Below are 24,960 nucleotides of genomic sequence, written 5' to 3' on the forward strand. Positions count from 1 at the left end.
TCTAGCTATAGTGAACTACTAATTACTTATAAGCAATTCTCCAGCTATAAAAATGAGCATATCTAAATACACACACACATACACACACACACACACACACGAACAATGCAATATACTAAAAAATATGCAGAGTTGCTCTCTGTACTTTAAAAAATAGTCAGTATAGCTTTATATAAAGTTGATTGTTCCAATTTGTTTCATGCCTCTAATATGCTTAGTAAACACTTCCTTCCTTAAACTTTCTCGGTTCCTGAATTTTGAGCGTGCTGGTCCTTTCCTGTGAGGAACGTGACCAGCAGAAGCAATATAGAGAGATTGTATGAATCATGTTCCTGTGTATCTTTGCACCATTAATTTACCCTACTTTTTTGATAGCAGACTAATTTTATGTATACCTTGATTAATGTGAAAGATAAATATAGCTGAAAGCTCTTAATAGAAATGATAATCTTGGGCTGGGGATGTAGCTCAGTTAGTAGAGTGCTTGCCTTGCATGCACAAGGCCCTGGGTTCAATCCCCAGCACCACCAGAGAAAAAAATCTTAAAAGCTGCAAGGCTTAATTTCAAGAATCAGAGAAAAGGCTTCCCTGAATTCCAAATGATGGAATTCAAGTATAAAGTGTCAAAAAAAAATAGAGTTGATAACATAAGCCATACATAGAAAAAGTATTCCAGATGACAGTTTCAAAACAGTTCTCCATTAATGTAGACCCCAGTAGACTTATTTTGAATGGCTGGAGTAGGAGCTTGTGTTCTGGAGACAGACATCTGTCTGTTAGAAACAAAAAAGAGTATAAATGAAAATGTGAAATTCCTCTCTTCAGCTCTCCTTTTTTGGGCTGAGATCCAAGGCTCAGAATGAAGGGAATTCCATAAAGTTTGGGTGAATCTGAGAGAAGATAAACTTATTTGTTCTTCACTTTGTATAGTCTAAGAAGGTTTTTGGACCTTGGAGACATGTGACATTAAAGAGAACCCAAGGAGTGGCTGAGGCTGTAGTCAGAGAGGACAGTTCAGAGGGAAGAGTCCTAGAAAACATTATTCTCCATAGCAGTGATGGAAGCATGAGACCAGTGTCCCAATAAGGAAGGAGGTACAGGTAAGAGAGAGCAAGAAGGGCACAGGGGATACAAAGGACAAGGATAGCTGTCTACAGACCTTAATATTATCTGCTAGTTTAAGACAGCAGGGTCTGGGCATGCACTGTTCCTCAAAAGAAGCCAGAAGCAAGACCCGATTGTGGTAGGATGACACTGTAACTATCTCCCCTTTCTAGTATGGCAGTAGCTCATTAAATGCTGGATGTATAATCAAAGAGATGGGATAAGAAGAAGAAGGTTGATACATGAATTGGACTGGATATTATTTAAATGGTTGAAATTTAAAGTAAACATGACTGCATTACTTGAATTGATATATAGGTTTTCTATCATTAATAAAAATTATAATGAATTATATAAATAATTGATTTTTACAGATATAAATTTCATCTTTGTATTTATGAATAGTATCACATATGATTGCAACTATCAAGGAAGTAGTGATAGACTAAATTTCAGAGGAAGTATTTCTTTTTATAAGTAAGTAGAGCCATATCACCATTCACAGTTGGAGAAAGATGCCTGGTTTGGGTATAGGTCAGGATAAAGTGAATTTAGAAGAAATTTTGCACACAAAAAATAAAATCATTTGAATTTTAGACAATGCTATAGATCAGCAGGGTGGATTATCTTTGACAAAGAATCAAATACAAGGCCAAACAACTGGGTCAAAAATTATCTACCATTGTGTATTTATTTTTATTTTTTAAAAATTTGTATTTTTAGTGCATTGTAGTCATACCCAATAATGGGTTTATTTTGACATATTCATAAATGTATATTATGTAGTTTTCTCCATTTCAATCCTCAGTATGTTTAGTTTTGCTAAGAAAATATTAGAGGAGGGGCTGCTGATCAGGAAGAAATCTCATAGTACATTATCAGGTGATTGAATTCTGCAGCCTAGCTAGAGTTAAACCTAAAGTTGAACTAAAAATAGGTAAAATTTCTGTCAATCCCATCCCTACACACATAACAGATGTTTCCAAAATATGGAACCTCAGGGATTGGGATTTGAGTTAATCACAGGTAAATCCAATCCATTTATAGATTCAGCCAAGTTCCAGCTCTACATAAGCTGGGACGATACTGAATGGCAGCCTTGGAGCAAGCTGCTGAGCACAGAGGAGGGCTTGCACTGTGAGAAATAAACAAACATATACATTCATTCTCTAATGTTCTGCTATATGAAGTTCACAGAATACCAAAAAAAAAAACCTATAAAATATAGACACAGGACAATATGATAAGAATCAAGAGGAAATGTAAATAAAAACAGAGTCACAGATAAGCAAGTTATTGGAATCAGTAAGCAAATACTTTAATATAATCTTCACAAGATGGGATATTAGTAAGTTGAAAAATTATATCTTAAAAATTCAGTAACTGAAATAAAAATTATAGTGTAATTTCCCCCCCTGAATGCTTAATCTGCTTGATATATCATGATCCAGTGATAATTGAGTGAAATGGAGATTAAAACCAAAATGACATTTCAGAAAAAAATGAGGAAGACTCACCTGTGCCAGATATGTTGTAGAGACAAAGAATTCTCAAACATTGTTGGTGAGAGTGTAAATAAAATAGAACAATGCTTTACATGCACTAATAAAGTTAAATATGCACCTATTCTATGTTCTAGCAATTGATGTTGGATTATACAGCCTAGAAAAACAGGAACATGCATTCATAATGGAATGTGTAAGATTCAGTCATGAAATCTCAAAACTCAAAAAAACTCAAATGTCTACCCATAATACAATCAATTTTTTTAAAAAAATGTGATATAGTCATAAAATGGGATATTATACAAAAAGGAGAAAGAGAATTACTGCCTCAGGTAACTGCATGGATCAATCATAAAACAATGTTAAGTGAAAGAAATCGGACTAAAAATGTACATTTGTGTGAAACTCAGAATGAGAAAAATAAATTTTTGTTGATGGAGTTTAGGATGGTGGCTACCTCTGGGTGAATGGTTCATCATTTACAGAGAAGCATTATGTGGAAACAACTAGAACGAAGAAAACACTTCCTGGTTTGTTTGGGTGGTGGTAATTCAAGGACACCTGTGATGGCTTATCAAGGAGCATACTAGGATTTGTGTTTCACTATGTATAAAATTACATCATAAGAAAAAAAAAAGAGGATACAGTATAGTATAGGTCATTAGAGCACAGAAAAGATATCCAGAAAATGTTAAGATCATACAGCTAAAAAAATAAATAGTAAAAAACTAATGACAAAATAATAAACACAATGTACCTGGGTCAATATCTACTAAGTGAGTCCTAGTTCCATAGTTTAGAGGTCTTTTATTTAATGTGATTTATAAATCTCTCGAATCCTAGTGCCTCTACCAGAATCCTTGGTGTTTCACCTCCCAGATGTGGAACCTGGGACAAGTAGCTTGATTTCTGTGTTTTTCTGTCATCATTATAAAATAGAAATAATAATATGTGCTTTATAAGATTATTATGGAACAAAATGAGAAAATATTTATACTGTAATTAGTGGAGTATCTGGAAAATTAATAGACCCTAATAAATATTTATTATCATTTCTAGTATTATTCAATCCTGTATCCTTTTCAGATAGAAATATTGATTGAAAATAGCCTAGTATCTGCTTTTTAAAAACAAATTTAGTTGTAGATGGACACAATACTTTTATTTATTTATTTATTTTTATGTGGTGCTGAGGATTGAACCTAGTGCCTCGCATGTATTAGTCAAGTGCTGCACCAAAGAGCCACAGCCTCAGACCCCCTAGTATCTGTTCTAAAGAAGGTGGGAAACAATCAATAATTATTTCACAGTAAAATATTTCTGAGAAAGTATTATAAAAAGGGAAAACATATGTAGGCAGTGTTTTTGTCAGCTTTTGCATTACTGTGATCAAAAGACCATTTGAGAGGAGGAAGTTTATTTGGCACTCACAATTTCAGAGGTCTCAGTCCATAGATGACCGATTCCATTGCTCTGGCCCAAGATAAAGCAGAATATCATGTCAAAAGAATGTTGAAGAGGAAAGCAGCTCTGGACATGGAAATGCGGAAGCAGAGAAAGCTCCACTCACATGGGACAAAATACAAATCCCACAGGCACACTCCAGTGTTCTACTACTTTCAGTCACACCCTACTAATCTATAGTTACCACCCAGTTAATCCGTATCAGTGGATTAATTCACAGATTAGTTTAAGGCTCTCATAACCCAGTCATCTCACCTCTAAACTTTCTTGCATTGTCTTGCACATGAGTTTTGGGGGAATACCTCATATCTAAACCATTACAGAGAGGTAAACTTGAACTTCCTACATGGAGAAGATTAGGAAAGGGAAAATAGTTATACACAGATGTGTGCAAAGAGAAAAAAAGTATAAGCAATATGTTGAAATTTTTCACAAAACTTCAAGATAAAGGTCAGGGACTTGAACGTTTAATTATGGAAAAAAAATTGAAATGCTTATGACCTTGTTGCTCCCCATCTATCACTTGTTTACAGAAGAAATTCTACAGTCCTTAGTATGACCCATCTTCTTTAAGTGGTCTAGCATGGGGAAGATGATTCCTGCCTGCTCTCTTTTGTGCCTAAAAAGAATTTGCTCTGACTTCATTAAACTACCAATGCATTTTTCTATAGTAGTAATTTTACAGGTTTTGTATGGATTCTTTGGTTTTCTCCTTTTTTTGCTAGACCACGTGTCCCTTGGAAGCAGTAGTCCAGTTTTAATCAACTTAATATTAGAAACTAGTGCCATAATGGGAGGAATACAGTGGACACACTGCAATCATTCTCATAGTGACTGAAAGAGCATAGAATTAATAGAAGACAGTGAAAAAAAAAAAAAAACCCAAGGCACTCACAGCTGTCTGAAGTTATTAGTAGCACACATTCTTCAATTCACTATATAATATGAAGGGCAAGAGAGTCAGCATTTGCCTATGGGAAGAATGTTGAAAAAAATAGAGAAACAGATTTGTTTATCATTTACAGAGCAATAAGCAACTATTTAGAGCCATTCATCAAAGATTACTTAAGGGGAAAAAAGATGATGAAGTGTGATGGGCTTCAGGTTAAAAATAGATATTAATATTTTTACTAAAATGGAAAGAGGAAAGGAAAATGATTATAAAATTCCATTCTTAAAAATTAAAATTTCTAAACCTCAGCTATCTTGAAATGCATATACATTAGAACTTTTCTGCATTATGAAAAACAAATAAAAAATTTAAAAGCAGAGAGAACAGAGTGACAGATAACATGGGGAACAATGACAAGATGAAAAATTGCCACAATTATGGAAACATGCTTGTGTGGTCTGTTGGAGTATCAATGATTTTGTTTGGTTGTGGGAAATCTTTATACATATACTATAACTAGCAATATTTTATCTAAGAAGATTTTTTTCTTTCTAATTTTGTGAACCAATGATGAAAATGTTGGTTTACCTGTATGAAAGTGTTAAGATGTTTAACATGTTTCAGAAAATTGCTAGAGAGAAAAAGCAGCCAACTTAGTATACTATTTTGAGATTTAAGAATATTTTTTTTTGGTCAATCTGATACTTTTGTCTATTCAAAGTTTTTGATTGACATGTCTCCACATCATGGCATTTATACCATGTTAGGAATCTTTTTCCTTTTTTTCTATGAGTTCGACAGGTGGTAAAACACTTCTATGAAAAGTGTTTGGTGACATACTCTTTAAAATTATTTTTATGAGTACATCCAACCTCTTAAAAAAATGCAACACTTGGCCCTTTTTGTCATACCTCAGTACACCATTATGTCTACTGCCAGGACTGAAATTTCAAGTTTTGAAGAGAGACAGTATCCTGTTCTGTTTTAACTCCCAGTATTCAGGAGCAGAAGGGATGAAAGAATTTTCCAAGCATATTGAACATATGATAGATTAAAAAGGACCACTAATTGTTTGCAATTATTTTGAGAAGTAGGGTATTAATTTTTTGTCACTGTAACAAATATCTGAAGAGAAAATGGGTTTTGGCTCACAGATTTGAGGGTTCAAATCCATGATTGATGGGCCTCTTCATTTCTGAGACTTTGGCAAGAAGCATGTGGAGAAATAAAACTTCTCACTGCAGAGCCAGGAAGCAAAAGAGTGAGGAGGGACAAGGATCCAACAATTCCCTTGAAGGGCATGTCCCAATTGACCTAAAGGTCTCCTGCTAATTTGCATCTCTCAGTCCACCATCTCCCAATAGCACTGCTTTGGGCATAAAATCTCTAATATATAGGCCTTTGGAAGTTTAAAAAAACAATAAAAAATATTGTCAAAAAAGACATAATATGTTTTTAAAAGGCAAGAAAAAATGTAAATAAAGGATTAAAAAAACAAAAATTAAAATTAAAATTAAAAATCCAAACTTCAACTGATAGAGTGAATTTCTCCTTAGTGATGTACCTGAAGAATAAGTAGTATGTGCTGATTTTTGAAGCTAAGTTACATAGAAATCTTCCAGTCTGTGGAGAGCCATGACAGAGAATGGGAGAACAGTGTCTGACACTGAGGTCTCTGATGACTTCATAGTTGTGGCATGCTTGGTGCCTGGGAAAGTTTCTGTGCAAATGTGCAGGATGCTTAGCTTTTATGGTAATGCCCTCCATAAGGAGGCTCTGTGCTAGAGTCTTATCAGCCTCGACCTTGATCTCAGACACACAACTCCTGGGAATAGAGGAACTTTCTTGCTGGACAACCACAGTGTTTCACCAGCTTTGCTGCTCCTGAACCTGCCTGCATAACAGTGACATTAAACAATGGACTTTTTTGAGAGCTATACAAATCTCCTAACATTTCACATTGCAACAGTAGAATGTAACTACAGAATAAACTGCAAAATGTTGCTAACTCTGTAATTTTCATGAATACAAAGACTAATGCTTACATAGTCTTTAATCTGATAATGAGACATATATAAATAGAGATTGCTAGCATAATTCTTTAGACCTGCTTCTCCATCAGAGAGCAGCGTTCCACTCGACCCCAGCTGTTATCTTCAAAATTTGATTTCCTGTGTCTTTATTTTTTTTATCCCTCTTTGCCCTTAAAAGGAACCTGTTAGATTGGCTGCTGTGGTTGTGGCACCAGGCTGTGTCTAACTCTTCATGGAACACTTGCTTTGAAGCCTTAAGCTACCATTTAAGCAGCTCAACTACCCTAGGCAGCCATGCTACCAGAGGCCCTTGAGAGTATGACACCGTGTGTATGTGTGTGTGTGTGTGTGTGTGTGTGTGTGTGTATCTGTGTGTACTGATGGGTGGCAGTGGGAATGGGGATGGCGGTGGTGGCAGTAGCAAAGAACTCCAAAATTCCCCTGTATGGAAATGATTGATCTAGCCTTATTCAACCCAGCAGATACAATGTAGGTGAGCTGAGAGCCCTGCCCATATTCCTGACCCATAAAATTATTAACAGTAAAAAATGCTGGTTTTAATCCGGTAAGTTTTGGGGATAGTAGATTGTGAAGCAATAGTTAACTGGGACCAATGGAAGTCTAGTGAAAATTGTTTAGAATATATTTGTAAAATCAAATTTGCTTGCCATTTTAGCATTTTTATCAAGGAACCCATTCACTAGAACATTTGGGTAAATAGTAAAATAATTATTAAATCATAAGAGCAAGAAAAGTTATTTCATTTACATGTTTTAAGGTCACTCATGGAGAGTTTATCCATAACAGAACTCTTTTATTATATAAATAACAATAGCAAAAAATAGATTCTCTTCACATCTATCTTTTCTCTCTGAGCAATAAGGGGTCAGCATTTACACCTACCTAAACATTTCTGCTGAACATTTTGTGCTTTTTGACCTGGCAGAAAACTGATGAGAGAACAGGATGTCAAGTTCATAAAAATGACAAATGCTTCTGTCATTAAGGGATACATTAATCTCTCTGTCAGGAGGAGACCTTTCATTTGAAGGATAAGTTAAGTAAAATCCTAATATTGAAATTTTATTCCAAATGAAGGTAAGAGTTCAGTAGCTAAGCTTTCATTTGGAATGAATTTTTTTTTTTAAGTATGGGCATTTATCATTAAATGCTGCAATTCTGTCTAAACAATAAAATTCCAATGTGTGGTTACCAACTGAATAGTGAAACATGAGGAAATAAATCACACACCCACCCACCCACACACACACATGCACGTGCGTGCATATACAGAGACAGACACGTTTTTTCAGGAAAAAGGTTTCTAAAGTTTTGTAGACAAAGCCATTGACTCATATTTGATTATACCTTTACTTTTTTGTCAAGCATTATATTACTTCTTTCATTTTTCTCAAGCGATATAAAAACGAGCCTTCAAAAACCCAAGCTTCATGAGTTATTGACAGGTTTGAGAGTTGTGAGAAAAAGAGAAATGCAACCACTCAATAACCAAGGATTAAAGAAAGTAAGACATTTGAAACAGGGACTGAGAGAAAGTGTGGTTGGTTCCCAGCCAATTTCAGCTCTGGACACCACCCATGGAGCATGTCATAGACTGTCAAACCACTGAGAGTTGCTCTTCAGAGGGACACCAGTGGAGTGGTCAGAGAGAAGGTACCACGATATTGTCACATTTTTTGGAGCCCTGAGCTTTCTGAGCAGAGAGTGCTGGCATCCAGGTGAAAAGATGAGTGGGTGGCAAGCACACCTTGCAAGTTAAATTTACATGCTCCAAGGATGGCTTTACAGATTTTTCTTCCATGGAACCTTCTGTTTAGATTATAAAGTATAATGGTTCTGGATACCTTTGCTTTCCTCCCCAGAAAGAATCTTTTGTATTAAAAAGATAAGTTCTCTCCTTATCTTAAGGAATGATGGACAACAGTGCCTTGGTATCCTATGAAAGCTCAGAGGTTCCTAATTTGGTAGTTCTTTTCCAGTGGCACAGACCTTCCCACTATACACACCCCAGTAGGGGTTTGGAGTGTTGCAAGTCAAAATAAGAAGCTCTTTAATCAAATAATCAGTCTTTTTTCTGTGTCATAAACCTCCTGTATGTGGTCTATAGGGTAAAATCTTCACATTCGTGGAAATATGATGTGATTGGGGTTTGGTGCTCCCTGAGTCTACCTTTTTTTTTAGTACTGGGGATTGAACTCATGGGCACTTAACCACTGAACCACATCCCCAGCCCTATTTTGTATTTTATGTAGAGACAGGGTTTAACTGAGTTTCTTAGCACCTTGCTGTTGTTGAGGTTGCTTTGAACTCTTGATACTCCTGCCTCAGCCTCAAGAGCCACTGGGATTAGAGACATGCTCTACCATGCCCTGTTCTACTTGAGTCTATTTGATCAGGTTTCTAGCCTTACTTAGTTTTTGTAATATCTTAGAATAAAAAACAATATTGTATTATTTGTTGAAAAAATATCATTCAAGAAAAATTTAAACATTTATTTTTTAAAACAGACTCATATCAAATTTTATCTAACCACCAAACATTTTGGGAATAAGGGTTGAATGTAGGAAAACATTTTTGTCACTTTCATGAAATGGGTGATATTATTGGGGGTGACGTGCAGGTTTGGCCAAGTTTACATCTGCAACCCTGGCAGTGTCTTATATTAGCTAGTTCCCAATAAAATTCAACACAGGGAATTCACAGTAACATGAGTCCTGTGTGTAGGGTTCTGGGACTAGACAGCCATCACCATCAAGTCTCATTAAAGAGGTGATTCATGGTGAAACTAATATAAAAATAACTTATAGTTCAGCCATATTTAGTATATTCATCAAGAGGACACATTGTCATGATAGAGGAATATGGGTCTGCTTGGAGGCAGACAGGAGTCATCTGGACTGGTTGATAATTGCACGTCATAGTGGAGAAGACAGAGCAGGTCTGGAGCTAGCAAAGGTGAAGGTGAAGGTCATATTTCCAACTATGTGCTTTTTATATAACCCAACTCTCTTTTATTTATATATGCATAGTAGACATTTGTTATTAGCTGTGACTTGTCACTTTTTCAATTGATGACCTAAAAGATACTGCCTTCATGTTTATTTTATTTTTAAAGTACAAATAATTTCAAATAGCTGACTTAAAAATTAAGAGCAGCTATAATGAGAGCAAGACATTGCAGACCTTTGATCACTTTCTCTCTCTTCTGATTTTTAAGCTGGACCATTAGTCACTAACACATTCTTGTGAGAGGGTAGGCTTTAATAATTTGACCTAGTTGATATTTTACAAATATAGTTTAATAAATGCTGTAGGTGAAGCAGGCAAGAATATCTTACCCTTTAATAATGCCGATAAACTCACACTAGTTCCGTTATTCAAATGACACTAGTGAATGAAACAGGAATATTGGGTGATTAGCCTGCATTTTCCTGTACCTTTCCAGGGAGCCCCTTACCCTTGGTAAATAGTGATCTAGTTTCCTACTTGGCAGAGCCTCCTGTAGCAGGCCCACACACTTTGAAGGTTGTATGGCTTGAAGACATCCATTTGGATTAACATTAAACCTGTGCTATTGGTCAATTCTTTCTCCTAAGTTTGGCTTTCAAGAAGGCTGTGGATATGGGAAGATATCATGGAGCTAATCCATGTGCCCTAATAAATTAATCAGAAAGTGTTATCTTTGTATTAAGGAACCAACTGGAATTCTGTATTAAGATTTTCTAATACAGATCAATTAGTCTCAAAACGTGCTCTAAACTACTTAACAAGAAGGAGACTTGAGCCCACAAGAGTCACCGATCGAACCAGTGCTATTCAGACTCCATACAAAGGCAGAGCCTCTTAAGTCACAGTCCTGAAACTTCAAACACAGGAGAGGGCTGAGAATGTGGGTTAGGGGACAGTACAAGGATACCCGGAGACACTGTTTATTTCACACAGTTTTAAAAAGAAACTGTGCTTTGATTAGAGAAGAAAATAACAATAGTATCTTTGCTGATACCATTAAGGACATGTGTGTGTGTGTGTGTGTAATTAATATTATGTGTGAAAAGAGTTCATTCTTCCATGCTGCTTAGTGTTTCACAAATACTCAACTTATAGCAAGAGAAAACTTGCTAATGAATGAGTCATGAGTAAGGGGGTAAAATGATGAATAACAACATGATTAATCTCCAAATTCACAAGGTTAAAATAAATAAATAAGTGAGTTAAGAGAAGAAGTATTGATGAAGATAGGGAGTAGAAGAGACAAAAATAGGAGGAAAAATAAACTGGGCCTGAGCTTCCCTCTCTCATCAAGTTCATGCACTTGGCATAATGTCCCTGAGTTCAGCCAGGCTCTCTTCTAGAACCTGAGGATGCAGAACTGAGCAAGATACACTGTGAGCGTCCCCATTCTTCAGGAGCATATTATTTTAGAGAGGAAGGATCCAAGGAGCTATATGTGTTTATATAGCTTATACACATAAGCCTATATGTACATATTATATGTAGCAGTGAATATATGAGGCCTAATATAAATTAAACATTTGAGATCCTACATGAAAGTGATAACAATTACTTGCTGTGAGTCAACATAAAGGTAAAAGAAAATAACAACAGGGAATATCAGAGGAAAGTATTTAAGATTGGGTGGCCAAGAGGACCTTTAATGAGATGATATTTGTGGTGAAATCCAAATGACACACAGGATCCAACCACAAAAATACCTTAAGGACAAACTTTCAAAGCTCAGGAAGCCCAAAGGTGGGGACAAACTTAGTATGCTTAAAATGCCAGGCAGAGGCTAGAGTGGTGGGACTGGAACACACCAGGATGAGACTGAGGGAAGAGGAGGACAGGGTGGAGACAGGGCAGATCACAGGAGCAGGCTTTACTCACCAGGGCAAAGAGCTGAACTTATTCTCTATTTACATTGGGAAATTCTCCTGAAAGACCTTCAATTATTAGAGTAGAATCAATGAATCATGCAGAGATATGCATAAAATAATATGTATATGATATATTTATTTAGTTATTTAAGAAGTAAGCTCAGTGATCTATGTTATTTCAAAAACATAAACATAAGATTTTATTCCAAATGATACAAATTCTCTGGAGTTTCAGTTTTTCTTGTAGGAATTTGTCCCACTATCCGTGAGTCTCTTTTTTCATAATATAGTAACTCTCTCTTTTAGGATGTTCTGATGTGAACAAATCATGAACTATGGCATCCTGGATAATTCAGTCATTTTATGTAGACTGCTGCTATGGTGGCTGTGGCTTGAACAAAATGAGTTGGTATCCTGGCGCATCATTTCTAATAAGGCGTTACTGCATGTTCAGTGAAAGAAATAAGGAAGGAAGGAGGATGGCAGGGAATTCATGAAGGAAGAAAATCTTTCTGCCCAGAAATATTCTGCCATAATTGACAAGTTACCTGTATAAATGCATCTCAGTTCTGCTCACAGTGTGCCCTGGGGGATCTTTCAAGGTAGGAAGGCAGGTACACACTTCATGCAGCCTGACATAGTGTGCATTAGGGAAAGAGGTGCTTGGGGTTATCTATAGCAGATGGATGAAATCCTTTTGAACTGTATGAATCCCAGCTGAAACCCAGACATTTTCATTTTAGAGAACAAAAAATGAATCTCAAGATTCCAATTCATTATGCTCATCTGTAAAATGGGGATAATGATACCTATTTTCAATTTGATGAAGCTCAAGAGAGATGTTTCCAAAGTAATGGTGCAAATTGAGTAAGTAATGAGTGAACAATAGCTGTTATAGTAAGTCAAATAACATAAATACTTAATTTTGCTTTCCCCCATCCTTATTAAAGTGATTATTTTTTGTAGTGTTAGGGACCAAATCCAGGGCCTTAGCATGCTAGGCAAGTGCTCTACAAATGAACTACATCCCTAGCTCTTAAAGTGATTCTTAGATGAAAAGACAAATAGGAAAAGTGTTTGCAGACACAGTAACCTTTCTTTAAATTCACTGCACATTGGCTAAGGAGCAAGTATAAGAGAAAAGACTGGTGATTATGAGCAACAATAGTTTCCTTCCCTTAGCACAAGCCCCATGTAAGCTCTTGAGCTTGTTAAGATAAATTTTTGTCTTATATAGTATATTAAAATATGAAAATTATTGATATTAGGAAAGCGTAGATAACTACATGAAACATAATTGCTTAAATTCTTAAGTTCAATATAATAAAAATGGCTTACCAGAAAAACATTATATATATATATATATATATATATATATATATATATCTTAAAACTGATGTCTTTAATATGAATTAGTTTTTAATAGCAAAATAGTTTCTAAAAAGATTTATTCATGAACTGTCTTCCTTTAAATGAATAAACAATTAATTCAGTAAATATTTTGATGCGATGTTCACTCTAGTCAAGTCTGTATTTAAAACTGAACAGACTGAGAAATGGGAAGCACTGGGAGAGAATCACAGAGTCCCAACATCTTTGCCCTAAATACTGAAGAGGCAATGTCAAAGCCTCTGGGATTCCAGTCTACTAACAAGGATGGAAAAATAAATTCCAACGCACTTTAAATAGAACAGAGTTGCTAGTGAAGGAAGGGTTAAAATTTTTATTTTACCCTCATCATTCAAGCTTATGAATTATACAATGTACCTTCTCAAACCAAGACTGGACACATGTCTTTTAAAGTGTATGCAGCTTGTATCAAGTAGTTCCTGAGTGTGGAAGACAGGGAAGAACTCAGTGGGACAGAAAAGGAAGGTAGATATGAAAAAGAAAAGGAGTCATCAACATGTTAGAATGTTATGAAACTAGGAGACAAATGAGAAGAGAAATGCATTTCCTTAGTACTATGATTTTAACATTTTATTTATCTCCTACTGAAATGACTCCTTTGAGAAACTGATGCCAGACAAGATAGAGCCATATTGGTGGGCATGGGAAGGAAAGAGAAATAAACTGGAGGGTAATTGTGGTGATGGAATGTTTAATAGATTAGACGTAGAAGCTTACTGGAGGTGGTGGCAAACCCTAAGGTCAGAGTGTTTATTTGCATTTATATACGAAGAAATTTTTGCCCTGAGTTAATTTTGAGTAATTCAAGTTCAACTTTTTGATGCAAGCATCAAAACACAAGACTTGAGACAGATTCACATCTCTGTATGTGAAACATCTATAGATATTTAATGTCTTTAGTGTATATGCACACTTCTCTCACTCTAATAAAAGAAGAAAATGGGGTTTTGGAGAGAGTTTTTGGAATAAGAGTCTAGAAAAAACTAGGGAGGTAGAGGAGAACAGCCCCCTAGAAGGAGGTTCAGTATCACTATAAGTTATTGTTCACAAACAAGCTCTCAATAAACATTTGTAAACTGGTTAACATTACAGATAATAATGAGTATTATGGTGTCATTGTTTTGTATTTTTCTTTTTTCTGTTAGAAGTCCTTCTTTTCATAATAGGACCTTTGTAAATAATATTTTATCACTCTAAATTATCACTCTAATTAGGTCTTTCCCAAATCCTCCAGCATCGATCCTATAATGGCTGGGGTTGTGTGGTAAAGGAAAAGAAAAAATAAATAACCCTATCTAATAGTTAAACAAACTCAATAATCTCAATGTTTATGACAACATATGAGCATAATATATATTGGTTGAATTTGATTAAAAGAAAATACTGCATGGAGCAGAATCCCAAACACTGCTCAGACGTTGGTCCTTCTGAGGTCAGAAAGGCAGAGGGAAACGGACAACTGGATGTCAAATTGAAGTTGACGCTAGAATGTCCTGGCTGGTCTGTGCCAGTGCCAGGTGGGTTGCTGATTGATGCAGATGCTGACTGTATCACCGCCTGGGGGCATGAATCATTGCTGGTGTCTCACATCATCCTCACCATCTGTCACCGTAAATTTAGCAGCATGGCTGGCACCTGAACAAGGGCGTGGGGCAGACAGAGGCAGGATCACACTGGCATATTCACAGACTCTACTCTGGCTCTACTATTGCCACAGTTTGAAAATTGAAGGTCTAGGAGAATTCTCTGCTTTCAGTACAGTTAGAATACTCTATAGTATGTTTGAAGATGATCAGGATGCTAATAAGAGCAGGGGAGGAGAAAGGAAGGCAAGCAAGTCAGCAGCACTAAGGTCTGACCAAAAACAATAATAACAAAAACAACAACAACAACAAAAAACCCCTTCATTGTGCCTAAGGACATCATATTTTCCATTTATCCCTTACTAGCCATATTATAGACTATATGCCTTCAGTAATCAAGTATAAATGGAGATCAAATGGACAAATCTCCAGATTACTTTCATATCTCTTAGAGATATCATTAGGGAATGGCACACTAGGTTCCTATGATTTGCAGGACAACAGGCACAGTGACAGAAAGCAAGTGGTGGCAGGAAAATAAAAGTAGCTTGGCCACATCATGCAAAATGTGTGGGAGGCTTCATTTCTCCATACACATGTCTTCAAGGCAAACATGGAGCTACAAATGTGTTGTAGGCTACTTGAGATTTGTCTTGGTATATTTTACTTTTATAAAGGCATTTTCTATTGTTGGGGAGGAGAAGAAAACAAGAGGGACAAAAAATAAAAAAAAAAATATTGAGATGTAGGAGTAGGATCTTCTCTCCAGCACATGGTGGTTAGTCCCAGCTGTGGGCTCAACACTATAGCTTCTCATCTGAGCAATTCTGTCAGAAGGGAACCCCATCTTTTGGATCCTATCCCTATAAGAAGAAATTGCTCAGGGCTAATATGAAAATGAAAACAATGTGGCTCAGTCACAGGGCTGTTATCTAGAGATGGCCTCCAGCCTTCTTATGCCAAATTTATAATTATTCTTTCTAGTGAGCATTTATTCCCTTAGATGGATTATCGGTCTACACCTTTGGGTGTTTCGGTCCTGCATACAAACTTGGAATAATGGGCTCAACTCTTAAATACCAATAAACTTCAGTATCAGCAAAGTAGCTTATACTGCCTGTACGGCTAACGTGACATAAACAGCCATGCAGTTATATGGTAGTGTTCATTAGTGTGAACAGCTCTGTACTCAGCTGGCTGAGAAATGTAAAATGGCTATAGGAATTTTGAGCCTATTTCTCCAGGCTGAAGTGATAAGTGAGCAGGTAGAAAATTCCATCTCTTCTTAGACACAGTGCTACAGAGAAGGACCTAGCAAAGTGGTAGAAGACTGAGATTAAACCTCAAGGAAGCTCTGAGTTAACATCAGCAGCCTTAATGCCATTTAAAATGAACATTTGGTAGAAACTGAATCATAGACCAAACATGCCTGTGGTTTCAGCTAGACATATGCCATCCCATTATTTTCTACAGCACCATCCAGAAGCTGAGAAGTCATGGTGTAGCATGCAGAAGGTGCTTCCCCTCCCCATGCAACAGTTAGTTTAAACCTTAACTCTACAGCATGCAAACTTGAACTCCGGACAAGTTTGTTAATTATCTAGGGCCTCCAATTCCTTATCTGTTGAATGCACAATATAATACCAATATTCTGAGAACTGTGATGAAGATTAAACTTAAAAGGAAAATTCAAGTAAAGTGTGATATTGAGCAGACAAGAGGTGATCAATAAGATTTCTTTGAAGGTCGTTGAAATTATTATTGGGATGATGTTTAAACAGATCATCCATAGCTATCCAAATAAAGTAATGCTAATGACATATAGCTTAATGTGCCTACACATACAGTGCTTCTAGTTACACTCACAGCGTGTTGCCCTTCAAACTTAAAGGCATTAAGGTAATAGATATTACACAGATAGAAAAACACTCAACTTTACTATATCATTCCCTTTCATTTTCAGTCAGGGAATAATGCATTGCCTGAAAAAAAATAATAGAAAATTTTAATGCAAAATTGTATGGCAGATTTTTAAATGCACCTATAGTAACTCTTTAGTATAGTGTGTAAATGTGAAATTAAGTTCAAATGAGAATTCTGCATTTCCTTTGTTCTTCAGGATATCTCCATCAATACACTAGAAAAGCTACTTCATCCTGTGGCAGCTGCCTCAGGACTCTCTGGGACTCACAATGTTTTAAGCTAGACCTTTACATGTATTATTCTGTAAAATTCTCTCATTTGTTTACATTAAAGAAAAGAGTAGACTATGATTTTTTTTCTTCATTAACAAAAAATTATTATTTGGTATTAGATTTTTCCAAATGCCTATTGTTACTGAGTGTTAATATATGTACTGTTTAGGAAAACAAAACCTTCAAAAGAGAACAGTCATGGTAATGTAGAAAAATAAAGCTATTAAAGGACGAGTTGTGCAGACCCAAGACAATACTAGAGCAGAGATCAATTCTGAATTGTTGGCCTTGTCAAGATGAACATTTAATAACCAAAATGCCACTAATTTCTTTTTAATGAATTTGACATTAAGATTATATGTTATAGTCAAGGAGACTGCCATCATGTTTTCCTCAACATTAAGCAGTGCTATTTTTTGAAACCCTGAAAATATCCTCACTAAAAGAGGCTGTTAGCACGTAAGGAACCCATCACCAAGACAAATGCTCTGTGGCCTTGTCGCCCTCTGTTCCAAATAGTAGCAACAATTAACCATAATCACTTTCACATTAGCTTTGATGCGAATTATTTTCTCATTAGGTGAAAAAAGAAAATCAAAAGCACGATCTTTTGCGCACAAAGAGTAAAAAAATAGAATATGTATCTTGTTTGCTTTAGAAACTCTAGATAGACATGCACACAAATGCATACATCCAAACAACTGGGTGGATGGGGAGAGAGGCTGTGGGGCACAGATATTTTAAAATTTTGTTAGACTTTGGAAACATGCAAAGTACAGTTGAAATTTTTAAAATATATCTTCATGAGGTTTTTTTGCATGGATATTAATTTTCTCTTACATTTCTTGAACATGATTATGTTTTCTATAAACTGGAAACCATTGATTCCGTACAAAGAATGATATATGAAATTATGGAAGCTATTTTTCTACACATTTTTTAGACTTGTAAAATTAATTTTACATTCATAATTTTCCCAATTAGTGTTATAGCTTTGTGATATCTCCCAATTCATATGAAGAGCAGTTTCAGAATTGATCAGCGGTCACCTGATTCCCCAGCCTGATCCAAGATTGAGAGAGAATTCTTCTTTCAGATTCTAGATTACTGAATAAAGAAATTACTTATGTTGATCACTTACAAAGTCTTCAAAACATAATAATACAAACAACATGCCCACAGTTTCCTGTTAATTCTTTAGCCTGTGCATCAAGAATGTTTTGGTGAATATGACCATTAAAAGATACATTACACATGACTAAAAGGAAACCACAAAAACTTTTTCAGTGTTTTTGAAAAAGAATACTGTTATACCTGTGTTTTATTATAAATAAACAGGTTCTGTCATATTTTATCTTCTTGCCAGCAAATGAAGGACATTGTTTCATAAAGCTTCTAAAATGTACATGAATATTTAATTAAATCATATTTCCTTGAGAAAATAAAGTTCATTCGCATTTATAGCAGACAGTTGTGAGGAGTTCATAATTGTCATAAGACCAGGGTAGCCAGTACCGGTTGCTTGTGGAACAAAACTCCTCAATTTTAAAACTTTTTTTAAAAAATAAACATACAATCATAGGTGTTCATTTACTTTAAAAATTCTAAAGATGAAGAAAATTATTGTCTATATATTTAAGTCCTTGTATAAATTACAAAACTCAAGTTTATGTTACAGAGTCCCTTCCCCATAGGAAGCATAAAGCACTTTTGTGGTACCTTTCACCAGTAAGTATCACATTGAAGTTGACAAACAAAATAAAAGTCAATATTGCATCTTTAAGCCCTAAGACAACATTCTTCTAAGCTGTCTCTTGTGATGAATGAGCTTCAGAAGTCATTTGATTGCCATGATTTAACTCAATTTCAAATAAAAATATAGAAAAGTAATACACATATTGACTTCAGTAGAACTCTGAAATATCAGTGAACTGCAGACTCTTCTTGCTTGAGGTCCACAAACACTCATTGGAAGACAACCAAGAGTAGTTTCAGACCCTGGTAACAAAATAAAATTATAATAATAACAATAATAATAATAACAATAATAAAATAAAAATAACAACAACCAACAATGAGGTAAACTCCCCTTAAAAAAGGCAATATGTGTTGCCTGGACTGTCAGGAGAGAGTTCGATTATACCTGACACCCAAATGTTTTTCTAACCACAGTTCAGCCAGTTGCATCGTTGAAGCAAAAGTACTTGCCTTGGATCCTAAGCACATCTTATACTGCTTAGGGTCCAAGTTAGGATCACAATGAACTGGATGGAAAATGTGCACCACTCCCACTTCTTGACTTCTGAAGGGCCGTAAGCCAGATAGAATAACTTTGTTGTAGAGATCTACATCTTCCAGTCCCCAGCCTTGTATTGAGGTATCAAATCCACCTGCACCCAGAAGATCACTTTTGTAAATACAGGTGATTCCATAGCCATAGTCTCTCCAAAATCCAGTCTTCTTTGAGAATACGAAATCATCATCAGTGGGAGGATTTCCCCTGTGGGTCACCTTTGGGTCATACTGGCTAAAGATGATGGGGTAGTATACCTGTTGTCCCTGAATTGTATTATCTCTGCATCTTTGGAGAAAGTCTCCTCTGAAGATCAAGTCAACATCACAAAATAGCAGCAAAGTGTCATTGTTGAATTGGGAAGAAGCCATTTCAAGACCAAGACCTCTGGAAAACTCTCCCTTCATAGGAAGCAGGGTCATTTCTGCTTGAGGGTACTTGCTCTGATATTCTTGTATCAGTTCAATATGGTTGTTGGAATCCTGGCCAGAATCCCGACTGAAAAGGATGATGACCAGCTTTACATTCTGCTTTGGGATCAGACACGTACTTTCAAAGTTCTGCATGAATCTCGAGAAAATATCAAACCTTCCAATGAGGGGAACGAGAATGTGTATTTTCTTCTCATTATGCCCTCCCATTTCTTTGGCCCCTTGAAGAGAAGACAGTATCTTTAAAGAATTAGATATAAAGGAGAAGGACTGAGTGTCACTGTTAATACTGTCCACAAGACTGCTGACATCTAGCTCCTCCGTTTCTCTGAAGAAAGGCTTACTGAACAACTGCTGAAGATAGGCGTGACGCCTCACGGGGACAGTCAGCTTCCTTCCTTTGTGCCTTTTGTATAAAAGGAGTAAATCCAAAATATACTCCACTCCATGCATGGGATCAACCCTGCGGTAGCCGTACTGAATTTCCTTGAAGTCAATGAGCCGCCCCCTACTTTTGGCATTCTCGTTGATCATCTCCATCACCTGTAGGACAGTGTCATCTAATGCTGTTCTTAAGATGCTACTAATGCTCTGTCGAGGAGGCTGGTTCTCAGCAGCTGAGTAAAGGAGCTTCCCGGTCAGGAACTCCCATTCTATCACTTCATTCCTTTCCCGAGGCTGGAAGTGGTTGAAAGAAGGCATCACGCCCAGCTGCTGGTCCTCTTTGCTCACTTCACTGTTACTGAGCTTGCTCATCAGAGCACTCTCCCTGTGGAGCTGGATGGTGCGGTAACGAAGTTCAGATATTTTGCGGCTGAGCATGTAGTTATGCAGCCTGTACTGGTATGCAGGCCTTTTGTTGGGATGAAGGGTTATAGCTGCATGGATTTTGCTGTTGTGAAGGTCTTGGATATAACCTTTTCGATTGTGTTCATAGTTTTCGTGGAACAGTTGTTGCATCTGAAAAGTAATAGGAAAGAAGAATGTTAGACTGTTTTAATAAGAAAACTGCCATTAAACATAAACATTAATATATCTAATAAAATGTATTTATATGACATTTCATAAAAAGGGGGTTTGTAAATTTCATGTTTAAAATAAATTAAAAGTTTTATTTTTTAATTGACAAAGTTGCATTTATTTATCATGTACAATATGATGAATTTTTTTTATTTTAAAAATGGAAAAAATTTATAGATGGACAAAATATCTTTATTTGTTTGTTTGCTTGTTTATTTTTGTGTGGTGCTTAGGATAGAACCCAGTGCCTCACATATGCTAGGCAAGTGCTCTACCACTGAGCCACAACTGCAGCCCCTAATATGATGTTTTACAATATATTGGCATTGTAAGATGAGTAAATCCAGTTAATTAATTAACATATTTATTGCCGCACGTAGTCATTGTTCTTGCAGTAAGGACACTTCTACTTTCTCTGTGTTTTTTAAGAATACAATACACTATTATTAACTATAGTCACTAGATTGTACAACAGAGTTATTGAATTTATTTCTAAGTGAAATTATTTGTTCTTTGGCCAGATCTCCTTAACCCTCCCACAACTACCCCAGCCCCTAGTAACCACCATTTTACGACCTACTTCTATGGGGTCAACATTTTTCATTTTCACATAAGTAACATCATAAGGGTTAAATTCATAGGATAATATATAACAAACTAACCCCAGCTATATATTTTGAAATAAGGAATCTCTGTTTCCCTATTCATTTTAAAGCCAACCGAAGTACAAAAGAAAAAAAGAACTGAATACTTCCACATAACAGAGCACTGAGAAGGAAAGAGGCATAATGAGTATCATATGAATTTTGCAAAATAAAGTGTTCACTGTGAAAAATAAAACTGATGACTTATTGCTTGGAATGGCAACAATAGGCTGTTTTCCAATAAGACCCAAATTTCATTTAGCATTCTGATATACCATCTTTACAGAGTAACTTACTGATAATGTAGAACAGAAACTATACCAATTAACAGTATTTATCTAAAATAGTATATCCAGATGAGACATGCTTGACACCCTTATGTCAGAAAGGCTTTCTATTTGTCCAGACCAAATTTACTATCTTAAATACAAAAGTGGAAAAAAAAAACTACATATATAAAAGATCAGTACTCAAACTGCCAGCTGACTTTTCCTCCTCCACCAGGTAATCAAGAAATCTCCTTTAATGGAGATTTCTTAACCCTTTAACCCTAACCCCTTCAAGTCAAATACCAAGAGGAAGAGGAAGGAAAGGAGGAGGAGAAGGAGGAGGAAAAAAAGGAAGAAGAGGAGAAATTTATGTCTGCAAATAAATTGATGAATAAACAAAAAATACTACAAACTTAAGAATACACATCATCAGCAGGTAAAAATTATAGACCAATAACATAATTAAAAATAAAGTAAATTAATGGAAATAGAGTGTTGTAGAGTGCTGCCTAGGAGGACCCAAGGCAGCAAATTAATGTCTCATGGTGTTATGTTTAAAATGGAGTTCAAGTTTACCAAAAAATTAATTAATAAAAATATAACCTCTCAAAAAAATCAAATAATAGAAAATGACTTTAAGAAAATAAAAGTATGCTGTTGAAGCTAAGGAGAGAAATGGAGGAAAAATAAAATTATTGAAGTCATAGTATAAGAAGTATAAAAATAATTGTAGAAAAGAGAAAACATAAGAAAATTTAGGAAAGTAACAGAAATATAAAATAGAAATTAAAAGTTTGGGTGCCTGTGTGTATCCACATGCATATACCTGTATTTAGTACATATGGATAATTAAGAAAATGAAAAATTTGGTGTGTAAAATGAGACACATTTTCCTTAAAACTAAGAAAGGTGTCTATCTTGTGCAACCAGGGCAAGAAGGGCATAAAAGCAAAATAAACAAAACTCTATTTGGCTGTAAATAGGAAAATAGTGACTCTTGCCACAACACTCCATAGCAATACTCAATGGTAAAAAACTATACAGTGACACCTATGGAAACTACAAGGCAACAAATTAATGATTCACAATTCTATGTTCAATTAAACTAGACTTCAATTTCATGCCAGGAAAGCTAGAATTCAAGTTGTATTGAAAAGCAAACGAAGAAACCAAGAACAACAATAAAAACAGCTCCCAAAGTAAGAATTTGTGACAGACAAATTTGTGTTGATAAATTCTCAGACACTTCTCCTACTGAAAGTCTGGGTCTGTGTCCACTTTCCTTAAATTTAGGTGCCTCTGTGACTGCTTTAACGAATAGAAATGAGACTGTGCCCATTTCAGGATTAGTAGCTTCTGTTTCTTATCATTTTTAACTCTCATTCTCATTCTGCAGAAGCCAGATGCTAAGTAAAGTCTGAGTTAGTTTCCATGTTGTACTGGCTAGGGCTTTCAGAAAAAATGTGGTGATGTGGCTATATCACTATAGTCTGCTGATTTCAGTTCTTTTGGATAAATACTAAGGATTGTGATAGCTGGGTCATAAGATGGTTTCATTCTGATAGTGATACATGACTACTAATGTTTATAGCAGCACAATCCACAATTACCAAGTTCTGAAAGCAGCCTAGACACTCATCAAAAGACAAATTGGTATAGAAAATGTGGAATATGTACACAATGGAGTTCTACACAGCAATAAAGAAGAGTAAAATTATGTAATTTGCTGGTAAAATGGGTGGACCTATAGAACATCATGCTAAATGCAATAGCCAGATTCAGAAAGTCAAGGGTCAATGGTTGTCTTATGGATGGAAGCAGTAGAGAACAATATTTAAAAAGAGAGATCTTCAGAAAATAAGAGGGAGATTTGTAGAGATGGGGGACCAAGGAGAAAGGAGGAGGGACAGGAAGGGGAAAGAACTGGGGAATGAAGTTGACCAAATATTAAACTAGGTGCATATGTCACCGTGTGTTCCAATTTCATATATAACTATAATGCATCAATCAATCAATCAATCAATTAAAAGTAGACCAGTAGAGAAAGGGGATGAAGGAGAGAGAGAAGTGGAGGGAAGGGAAGTACTGTGGATTGAAATGGAGAAAACTATGTTATATGCATTTAGAACATTACTATTATGTAAAACTATCATGCATTAGGAATTTAAATAAAGTGATGATGGCAAAATCCTTGTACAAATCCCAGAGACAAGGAAGAAGTTGTCAGTATTTCTCTTTAACACATTAAAGAATTCCTTTCTATTTGTAGTTTGCTAAGAGTATTTTTTCTTTTTTTTTTTGGTCGTGCTGGAGATTAAATTCAGGGCTTTGTGCTTGCCAGGTAAGAACTCTACCATTGAGCTACAACTCCAGTCTTTACTGTTTTATTTTCTAGTATTATAGTACTATTATTGTCTTTCTTAAGTAAAACCAACTTAATTTGGTATATTGCAATTTTTATATATGACTGGTAAATATTCATTAGAATTTATTGTGATACTAATCCTCTCCAATTTGATTTACAGATTCAATACAATTCCAATGCAAAAGTCTGTGTTGTTTTAAGTTGATTTTGTTGATATTGAAAAGTTGATTCTAAAACATATATAGAAATAAAATTGGCCAAGATTATTCAAGAAATCTTAAAGAAGGTACACTATTGATATAAAGTTACAGAAATTCAGACAGTATGATATTGGTACAAGGATAAACAAGCAGAACAATGCAACAAAATACACAGTTCATAAACAGACATACATGTGATTTTACTTATTATAACTATCACAGTGAAAAGTGAAGAAAATATAGTATTTTAAGTAATACCCTCTAGGTCATATGGATATATATGTAAAAACTCAACCTGTACATCCCACAATGGATGGATTTGTTTATATAAATCCTTGCTGAGGATTGCTTTGGGTATTCTGGGCCTCTTATCTTTCCAAATTAATGTCATGACTGCTTTTTCTATTTCTATGAAGAATGTCATTGAAATATTAATAGGAATTCCATTAAACCTGTATTGTACTTTTGGTAGTATAGCCATTTTAACAATACTAATTCTGCCTATCCAAGAGCATGAGTGATCTTTTCATCTTCTAAGAATTTTTTCAATTTATTTCTTTAGTGTTATATAATTTTTATTGTAGAGGACTTTCACCTGTTTTGTAAGATTGATTGTGAATTATCGTTTTTTTTTTTTTAAGCTATCGTGAATGGGAT

The 24,960-nt window shown here is 35.5% G+C and overlaps 1 protein-coding gene and 1 non-coding gene across 2 annotated transcripts in view; one reads left to right on the forward strand and one right to left on the reverse strand.

Moving 5' to 3' along the window:
• The first annotated feature begins 457 nt into the window (after positions 1-457).
• On the forward strand, positions 458-530 carry Trnaa-ugc (transfer RNA alanine (anticodon UGC)). The gene has a single exon. It is a non-coding gene; the product is annotated as a tRNA-Ala (tRNA).
• Positions 531-19,202: 18,672 nt separating this feature from the next.
• The window catches only part of Chsy3 (chondroitin sulfate synthase 3), a 252,140-nt gene continuing 246,382 nt past the window's right edge, over positions 19,203-24,960 (reverse strand). Inside the window, exon 3 of the mRNA XM_026408505.2 lies at positions 19,203-20,765. Within this exon, the coding sequence (XP_026264290.2) occupies positions 19,203-20,765 (1,563 nt within the window). The remainder of the gene's footprint in view (positions 20,766-24,960) is intronic.

Source organism: Urocitellus parryii, chromosome 1 (assembly GCF_045843805.1).
Source record: "Urocitellus parryii isolate mUroPar1 chromosome 1, mUroPar1.hap1, whole genome shotgun sequence".
NCBI lineage: Eukaryota > Metazoa > Chordata > Mammalia > Rodentia > Sciuridae > Urocitellus > Urocitellus parryii.